The sequence below is a fragment of the Hyaena hyaena genome, unplaced genomic scaffold, assembly GCF_003009895.1.
Source record: "Hyaena hyaena isolate Hyena2069 unplaced genomic scaffold, ASM300989v1 scaffold_202, whole genome shotgun sequence".
Lineage (NCBI taxonomy): Eukaryota > Metazoa > Chordata > Mammalia > Carnivora > Hyaenidae > Hyaena > Hyaena hyaena.
This window is the reverse complement of record NW_024080832.1, coordinates 109187-118909: the sequence shown is the minus strand read 5'-3', so window position 1 is coordinate 118909 and position 9723 is coordinate 109187. Positions and strand designations below refer to the sequence as shown.

The following is a 9723-nucleotide window of genomic DNA, read 5'->3' as shown; positions in this document are numbered from 1 at the left end:
CAGTGGAAAGACGATGAGGGTTCTGCCTCCTGAGTTGGCTTCCGCAGCGTTCAAATAGAAGTGGCCTGTGGACTGAGCCCCACCCACCTTGGCCCTTGGTCCCCGGCCTTTGGGGAGATCCTGAGCTCTGACTTGGAAAGTTCCAGTTCTGCTTCTTTGTCTTCCAGAATCAGAGTCTCTGGCCAGAGTCACCTCCGGCCCACTGCATCTCTGTGGTTTTTCTTCAGCTTGGAGTGTCCACACTGCCCCTCCATTTAACCCTCTGCCGCCACCAGTCCTGTCAGAACCCAAAGCATCCTCAGGCTGGCGGGAGATAGAGAGACAGGTCAAAGGATGTTCCTTGGATTTCCCTTGAATCTCCTCGGGATTCCCATGAGCTCACCATCCCTTCATTCTTTCATTCACTCAACAGACATTCATTGAGCACAGCTATGTGATCAGGGCTGGGGATAGAGTGGTGACCAATATGGGTCTTGCCCTCAAAGGTTTGGAAGACAAGTGAAAGGAAACAGACCATTACAGTACAGCATGGCCAGGGCCATCCCAGGGGTATTGAGCTCTGAGCCTGCTACAAGGTACATCTAAGCTGGTCTTGAAGGGTCGGGGTGGTTTTCCAGCTGGCAAGAACAAGGTATATGCCAGGCGTGGTGTGGCTTGGGTATAGTAATGGCGAGATCGGAAGCGAAACATAAAATGTCACTGAAGAGAAGGGTCCAGGACTGGCACAGAGGGCCACGTATGCCATACAAAGAGTTTAGAATTTACCCCTGTCAGGCAACCGTCCGCAGGGGACACAGTGAATACTGAGCAGAGGCAGTAGCAATAGGGGTTGACAGGGGGGATGGATTGTAGGAAAGTTTCACAGGATCTGGTGGCCTCTTAGATGCAGAGAGTTTTTTTGGTCTCTGAGAAATCTAGCTGGGATCACTGAGTGAGTTATGGGGTCATTAACCCCAAGGTGGAGGTCACAGGAAAAGGACAGTTCAGGGGAGAGTACTGGGAGGAACTATGAGTTTGGTTGGGTGTCAGCTCAGCTTGAGGTCTTGAGAAATGCCATTGGAAATAGCTATAAGTAGGCAGAAATATAGGACTAGATAGAAAAGAGAAGAACTAGAGATAGAGATCTGAAAATGAGACACTCAGAATGAAAGCTGGAAAAAAGGTGGGGGTTAAGGATGTAGATCTGGGGGTCATCAGCACTTTGGTGGTAGATGGAGTCGTAGTGCCCCACGATTAGACACAGTTGGAGCAAACCACCCACCTGCTTTGTGCTGAGACTTCCAACAACCTGCAAGGTCAGAATTTTATCTTCCTCCTTTGCTGGGTGAGGAAGCCGAAGCTCAGAGATGTGAAGAAACTTGATCAGATTTACCCACTGAGGGGGCTGGGACTTAAACTTAGAACTGTCTGACCACAAAACCAATAATATTCTTTCCACCGCCCTCACTGTCCCTGGGTGAGAGTGCCTAGGGAAGTCATGGAGTGTGAGAAGTGAGAAAATCCAAGCTAGAAACACTTAACAGGCCAGTGGAGGGAGAGCAGCCAGCAGATCTGGGAAAAGAAAGGCTCCAAGAAGGGGGAAGAAAAATGTCCCGAGGCTTCTGATGACGCAGAGAGGTCAGGCTAGATAAGGACTGGCAGGCAGCCCCAGATATAGAGACGTGAACTCACTGGAGACCTAGCGGAGGGGTGTCAGAGGGGCCCTGGGCCAGAGCGCACTAGGGTGAGGGGTGAAGGGAAGCAGTGAAGTGGAGAGCTGGTAAGCTCCTCCTAGAAGTTCAGGAGCCCCGAGGGACAGAGGCAGCAGGGTCTGGGGAAGTTTGTTGTTGCTACTGTAAGATGATGCAGGTTGTGCTCTGTTTACAGGAGAAGGAGCTGAGGTGAGGGATTCAGGAGAAGGAGGCGACAGTTGACAGCTCCAGATCCCTGCAGGGCCAAGACAAGATGAGATCCTTGCACATGTGTGTGGGATTGGCCTTGGCCAAAAGGAGGGACCCCTCTCCCAGCAGTAGAAGGAGAGGGGATTGGGGGACAGGATATTCATGCCAGGTGGCTTCTGGCTTCTCAAAGAAACAGGAGTTGAGGGTACTGATTGGAGAAGTCAGGGGGCTGAGGCTGGCAAAGGGGAAACCGAAGTTTGGAAGAGCAGCTGTGTAGAAAGGGATAGAGCACAAACTCAGGGCAGTTTGGAGACTTGCCTTGTGATGTGGAGGGGTCTGGAACCATGCTTGGTATTGATGCCAATTGGCAGGTTGGATAGTTTTGTTTCCTTCATGGAAGCGGCCAGGGAGCAGGTAGGGAGGAAGCAGGTGGCAAAGTGACTCAGGTGTGGGGGTGGGCAGGGAGGGAGGGCTGGGAGGACACTGGGATGAGGGGCCAAGGAGGCCACCCAAGTGGCCAGAGGAGACACTGGAACAGGTATGGGCAGTTTGGACCAGCTTGGACAAGACTCCCCACCCGAGTCTTGGCAGGGCTGCCAGAAGACCTCCCTTGTAAAGGCAAGACCTTGGAGCCTTGCAGCAAGTTAGTCCTAGAATCCCAGGGCCAGAACACACTTTGAGAGAGCATTACTTCCAATCTTCTGCCTTTATGGCCAAATGGCTCTGGACCCGCCCTGGACGGGTGGGAAACAAGGACTGACCAGGGTCAACGTATCCACTGACATGGCATGATCCCCCCTCCCTCCTTTCTTCCACTTCTTTTGTTGTTGTTCTGAGCACTCTGTATTTTTCTCTGTCAATCATCGATTTTTGTTTATATTTCTATCATATCCATCAATTTCTGTCATCAAGATTCACCTCAAATCTCTCCTCATCCATGAACTCTTCTTGGATGATCAACTTCTGTTTCCTGACTTTAAAAAAAATGTTTATTTATTTATTTTGAGAGAGAGCATGAGCAGGGAAGGGGCAGAGAGACAGAGAAAGAGAGGGAGAGAGAAGCGGGGGAGAGAGAGAGAGAGAGAGAGAAAGAGAGAATCCCAAGCAGGCTATGAGCTGTCAGCACAGAGTCCAATGTGGGGGCTTGATCTCACAAACCATGAGATCATGACCTGAGCCAAAATCAAGAGTCAGGAGCTTAACTGACTGAGCTACCCAGGCGCCCCCACCCTAGAGGGCCTCAGACAGTGTGTACTGGGGGGAGAAGATGAGATAAGGACCATATTCCACTTGATGGAATGACTGATCAAATCATCAGGAAGAGGAAGGGCGAGGATTGGAAGAGGTGGGACTGGCAGGTCTGAGGGTACAGGCTAAGGAGCAGGGATCCAAGAGTCCAAAGTCAGGTGAGACATGGATTCTGCTTCCAGCTTTGCCTCTTACATATGTTGTGTGACCAAGTCATGTGACATCTCATCATCAGACAAATGTAATGGCTAAAGCCTTTTATACTCCTACATGATCCTCCAGAGCAAGATTACTGCCCTATTACCCCTTGTGCGTGAAGGGGCTAGTCTGTGACCCTCAGCTTACCCCAAATGATTAACAGTGGCCAGAATGTGTTAGGTCTCTGTGGATTCAGAGAAGGCAGCACAGAGGAAGGAGGAGGTACACAAGATTCAGAGTCTAGCCTGGGGCCCCAAGTCTTGGCTTTGCCCCTTCTTAGTCATCTGGGCAGGTTGACCTTCTTGAGCCTCAGTTTTCCCATCGACAAAAAGGGCAAAACAATTCTTGCCTGATAAGTGTGTGGTGGAGTGCCTGTTCCAGTGCCTGGCACACATAGAAAGCACTCAGTAAATGGTAGCTATGAGCTCTAATTTGTGTGAGTTCCCGGGCCTTTAACACAGGGTAAGAAGTGCATGGTGGTAGAGAAAGAGATTCTGGAACTACACTATTTGGCAGGTGAGTTTTCTTCTATTCTCCCACTTGAAAGTGCTGCTGACAAGCACAGTGTGTTGGAATGTACGGCATTTCTGGAAACTTCTGCTGGGGGTGGTGAGAATTGAGCCTCATTGGTTGTCCTCACACCCAGCAGCATCAAAGTCAGGCCTGAGACAAAACTGCTTCTTCCCAGGCACTACTATACCTTTACTATCAAACATTGTGGATTTTGTTCCTTCTGAGAAGCAGTAAAATAACAATAGCCACTGCCTACTGAATACCTACTATGTGCGGGCGGGAAAGGGGGGAGCTTCGTTCGTTATTTTATTTAATTTACACCGTAACACTTTGAGGTGGGTGTTTTTATTTCCTTTGTCAGAGGGGAAAACTGAAGCTGATGATGGATAACTTATCTGAGGTCACATAGCTAAAGAGTTAACAGAGCTGAGGGGTGCCTGGGTGGCTTAGTCGGTTAAGCGTCTGACTTTCGCTTAGGTCATGATCTCGTGGTTCGTGGGTTCGAGCCCCGGATTGGGCTCTGTGCTGACTGCCAGCTCAGAGCCTGCAGCCTATTTCAGAGCCTGTGTCTCCCTCTCTCTCTGACCCTCCCCTGCTCGCGCTGTCTCTCTCTCTCTCTCCTAGAAATAAATAAAAATATTTAAAAAAAAAAAAAAAGTTAACAGAGCTGAGATTTGAACCACAGGGTTTCTTTTACTCTTGAGCCCATGTGGTTAGAGGGTGATGCATGCCCCCATTTGAGGTTATGTGTGACCCTACCTGTTTTGTAGATGAGAAAGCTCAAAGAAGTGAAATAACTCAACAAAAATAGATAGATGGCTGGAAAATGGTGGGGCCCAACATTGTCCGTGAGCCATCTAATTCCTACCTGTATGTGTTCTCCATTAGACTACACTGCCTGTCAAGGAGGGTCAGTGGACCCATTTGATAGATTGGGGAAGCTGAGCAGCTGAGAGAGAAAGCAAAGGCTCATGGAAGGAGTCTTGACGGGGCACGGGAAGTCCTTGAGCGTGACGGAGCCCTGGCATAGGTATCCCTAAGTAGGATCAGAACCGAGGTATATATTCTATGGGTTCCCCAGCCCAATCGTCTCCCCAGACATTTGCAGGGGAAATTGGAATGAAATGAAATGTCAGAAGCAATCCTAAAGGACAGTGCAGCCTGGAAGCAAACTGTGGCCTGAGAGAGTATGGGAGGGAACCCAGGGACATTTCACTCCTGCTGGTGAGGGTATGACATATGCTATGGCTTTTGTAATACCTCTTGCAAGAGCCATCTCATTATTCCTTCCTTGTCATCTTCCTGTATCACTAGCCAGTTAGAGGGCAATGGAACCAGCCCCTCAGGTCACAGTGCCCAGTGATATAACCCTTGCTTCTGCTCTTACAGAGTCCTCTGAAAGACTGGGGATGGGCTGCAACCAGCCTGGATGGTGGGAAGCAGAGCACTGCCTCCTCTGCCCAGATGTAGAGGAAGATCATCTGGTCCTAGAGGAGCAAAGGACAAGCTGGCAAAGTGAGAAAAAAAGGAAGCTACAGTAAAAATATTGAAACTCCCAGAGACTTAGCAGCTAAGGTAGGGCAACGTCCACACTCAAGGCACTAGGAAATCATGTTGAATCAGATAGAAGGCCCGAGATAACCTATTAATCTGCCCCTACAGAATCCTTCATGCCCACCTCACCTGCAGTTTAGAGGGTGCGCTGGAGCCCTCCTCCTTAGGGACCCAGAGAAGCTCCCACGAGTGTCCACAGCAAGGCAGAGAGACAAAGCAAGGCACAGTGCAATCTCCCTTCCCTGCCTTGGGGGGCTCCCCAGCTCTCTCCCTGTGCCCCCATGTAGATCAGGCACCATCTGGCAACCTCCAGTTCTTTTTTTTAAACCACTCTCTTGTTTGGGGCAGAGAAGATGGCAAGTTCGCACTTGTCCCCCAGCCCTATACATAATTGGTGGCAGCAGGTAAAGCAGCTTCAAGGGGAGGGGTTTGCCAATGGAATGAAAGAGGGAGGGAGTCTTAGGGTGACAGAGCTGGCAGGGACCGGGGAGATCATTTGACCCAAACTTGTGTGCCCTCCACACCATTCCCATCAGCTGTGTGCTTCCATCCCAAGCATCTTCTCTCATGCTAAGCAGGTATACTCAAGACCTCCTCCCCCAAGCTTCATAATGGCAACTGTCTCCTTTCCACCAAGGAGCTAATCCACCTGCTAGTTTCCCAGAATACACTGAGGCCCATTGAGATATGACTTGCCCAAAAGCAATCTTCATCCCAGGATAGAGTCAGGACAAAAAGCCCAAAGTCTGTGCCCGTTGTCCTACTTTTCTTCTCAATCCCTAGGGAAGGAAGGGTTCAGTTCTTCTCCCTGGGGACTCAGGAGATCTCTGACATATCACACCTGTCACCTAGCTGATGTGGGCTGCCAGTGTCAAGGGTCTAAGAGCTGAGTTATTTTCAGGATGATTCTGGTCATTGTCCCTTCCTCCTGGGTACCCCAAGGGCTTTGTGAGGTTAGTCTGGGTCCCAGGGTCCTCCTCCCTGTAGAAAATAAGTGGGTGGCTTAGTCGGTTGAGAGTCTGACTCTTGATTTCAGCTTAGGTCATGATCCCAGGATCGTGGGATGGGGCCCCACCTTGGGCTCTATGCTGAGCATGAAGCCTGCTTAAGATTCTCTCTCTCTCTCTCTCTCTCTCTCTCCACCTTGGGCTCTATGCTGAGCATGAAGCCTGCTTAAGATTGTCTCCCTCTCCCTCTCTCTCTCTCTTTCTCTCTCTCTCCTTCTGCCCCTCTCCCCTGCTTGCATGCGCTCCCTCTGTCTCTTAAAATAAATGGCTCTGAAGCCTGGATCCTGGCATGGTCTCAGGTTGTCTGAAGCCCCATACTGTAAGAAAGCCTTTACCACCTCTCGAGGGGTTTCCTCTAAGATAAAAGAAAAGAAAATCTATAAATCCATCCAGGAGACAGTGTTCATGGTTTGGAGACACCACTTTTATACACTTTGCCTTTATTTTTTAAAATATCACTTGTTTTTCCTCTGCTACTCCGCAGCTGGAGATATGAAGGGTTAAGAATGGACCAGTTATGGGGCGCCTGGGTGGTTCTGACTCTGGCTTAGGTCATGATAGGATCTCACAGTTGGGGTTGAGTTCAAGCCCCTCTTCCGGCTCTGTGCCTGCAGCTCGGAGCCTGGAGCCTGCTTAGGATTCTGTGTCTCATTCTCTCCCCTCTCTCTGCCCCTCCCCCACTCGTGCTCGGTCTCTCTCTGTGTCTCAAAAATGAATAAGCATTAAAAAAAAAAAAAAAGAATGAACTATTTAGGACCACATCCTGAAGCTGTGAGAGCAGGTTTGGAGAAGTACGTTGAGCAGATCTTTGTGTCTGTAGTTACACACATAGGTATATTCCTGTGGGTCAGCTTTTGCCCCTGTGCTGAGTGTGAGTGTTTTACATGGGAGCCCACTTCTATATGGGTAGGTCTACCTCCAAGGCCTTAACTGCCAGGTAGTCTGCCCTGGAGCTGGCAGTTTTAGCTCAGGAAAAGTCTACTTTCTTCTCCGTCCTCAGTTAAAGTGGACTCAGCACTAAGAATGGGCATTGAGACCGGAGGATGGGGGCTGTGGTGGAGGTAAAGTTGGAAGGGCGTCTTTCGGCCCGAAGTCGGTGCCACTCTCAGTTTTTCGAGGTTTTGTGTGGCTGTGTCTCGCGTGTCGGGCTGCGTCGGCGGGCGTGCCGGAGTGCCAGTGCGATCTCGTCCTCCCCAGCCTCCCCGACACCCCGAGTTCTCTTTGTCTCCTCGTGGAGGTGTGCGTGCAAACCTGCGTTGCACTGCCCTCATCTCGTGCGAGAGCGGGGGCGCACCCTAGCTCCCCCACTCTTTCCGCCGGGGGAGAGGACGAGCGGGAGCCGGGTGCTGTTTGGTCTGGAGCCGAGCGGGGCTTGCATTGATCCATTGATTGTGCGCGGTCTGCGCCTGACCTCCCTGCTCCCGGGGAAGCCGTCTCCATGGAGACCGGGCCCGCTCCCCCAGCGCCGGATTGTAAATTCCTGCAGGCAACGGCCCGGCAGCCTGGGGAGGGGGCCGCCGCGCCCGGGCGCGCAGGGGGAGCGGCCGCTGCGCCGAGGCCCCATTTGAAAGAAAAAAGGGCACGAAAAAGGAGGTGGTGGAGGAGGAGGGGGAGGAGGAAGAAAACGAAAAGGAGCGAGGAGAGGAGGAGAAAGAGGAGGAGGAGGAGAAAGGCGAAGAAAAAGAGACGGAGCCTGAGAGACGGAGAAGGAGCGAGAGAGGAAGAAAGAGAGGCAGAAAGGGCGTGTTTCTGGCGCTGCGTTTCCCCTCCCCTTTCTCAGGTCCCTCGCTCGGGCTCTGCGCGCTCTCCGGCTGCAGCTCTCTCCGGGCGAAGCTGGGAATTGGGTGGGATTATACGGAGCAGCCCCGCCGCCGCCCGTAGCCTAGCCCGGCTTGGAGAGGGCGGGGGTTCCCCTCCGTCATCGGCGCCGGGCGCCCCCAGCCTCTCTCCGCCTCGCTCTCCCCGGCGTCGGGCCGGGGGAAGCCGACAGCATCAGGAGCCTCCCGCCGAGGGCGCCGCGGTCCGCACCCCGCGCCCGCAGCCCCCGGTCCGGCCCCGGCGGGACCCCCCTCCCCTCCCCCCGCCGGCGCGTGGGGGCCCGGCCGGCTTCCGCCCTCCGGGGGCTGCGAGACCGGCCCCGGCCGCCCGGCCCCCGGGAGCTCCAGCCATGGGCTCGGGGCGCGTGCCCGGGCTCTGCCTGCTCGTCCTGCTGGTCCACGCCCGCGCCGCCCAGCACAGCAAAGCCGCGCAAGGTAAGGAAGGAGGGGCGCGCGGCGGCGGGGCTGCCGGGGCTTGCCGGGGCTGCGGGGCCCGAGGGCGGGGGCGCGATTTCCTAGGGGCAGGGCAGGTGCTGGGAAGCGTGCCGCTGTCAGAGCCCAGCACCGTGCCCGCACTCCGTCTGGGGACCTAACCTCTGGGCGCTGCGCCCCGGGCGAAAGGCTGGAGGAGCCAGGAGCGACACGGAGCAGTGAGAAGTTTGGGGGGCCCAGGGCAGAAGTCGCCACGCACCTCAGCATTCTGCCCGACTTCACTGCCACCCCAGCATCTTCGAAAGACTTCCTATCCTCCAAAAGTATGAGAGAGAATCTTCTCTTCCCTCAGACGTTGCCAGAAACTTAAGCTGTGGCCTGGAGAGACGGAAAGAGTGAAACTTTTCAGCCATGCCATGTATTTCTTCCCCTCACCCCCAACCCTCATGCGAAGTCAGACAGAATTTCCAAGTTGTTGTCTTATCAGTAGAAAAATGTTAAAGAAAAATAGGATCTTTTCTGGAAAAAAACAGCTCGTCTCTCACTGGATGGTAGGGGGCTGAAGAAGAGAAGAAAATTTCTGACTGGCTCCCAGCAAGAATGTCGCTTACTGCCTCTTTGGGGGGAAATCTCTTTCGTCTTGCATGGCTTTCATTTCTTATCATAATATTTATTTATTAAGGCCTCGGGTTTCCAATTCCATTTAAATCCAGGTCAGAATTGCATTAAAATAACAAAGTAAAATTCCAGGCCGGGGAGCTCTGACAGATCCCTCTAGGAATTAGAGAGAGAGAGACAGGGAGGCCCTCCGGCCCCCATCCCTGACCCCAGGCTCATTGCCTGGCCAGTCCCAAGGCTTTGCTGGCAGAAACCAGGCTGGTGGGCTACAGTTCTCTTGGGGACAGCCTCCCCTCCCCCTTGACCTCTTGCTGCACCCTTCCCCCATCGTGTCCTCACCCAGGAAGAGATTTATATGGACAAAAAGAAAATTCCTCCTGGCAACGCTTTGCCGAGGAGCATATGATTCTGCCTATTGTCCCAGGGGCTCCTGAAGCCAAGCTGGGGTGTGGAAGT

The 9723-nt window shown here is 52.8% G+C and overlaps 1 protein-coding gene across 4 annotated transcripts in view; it reads left to right on the top strand.

Moving 5' to 3' along the window:
• The first annotated feature begins 8115 nt into the window (after positions 1 to 8115).
• SCUBE3 (signal peptide, CUB domain and EGF like domain containing 3) overlaps positions 8116 to 9723 on the top strand; it is a 37632-nt gene continuing 36024 nt past the window's right edge. For all 4 annotated transcript variants that reach the window (XM_039241784.1, XM_039241785.1, XM_039241783.1 and 1 more), the window contains exon 1: positions 8116 to 8652. In XM_039241784.1, the coding sequence (XP_039097715.1) occupies positions 8568 to 8652 (85 nt within the window). In that variant the 5' untranslated portion in view covers positions 8116 to 8567. The remainder of the gene's footprint in view (positions 8653 to 9723) is intronic.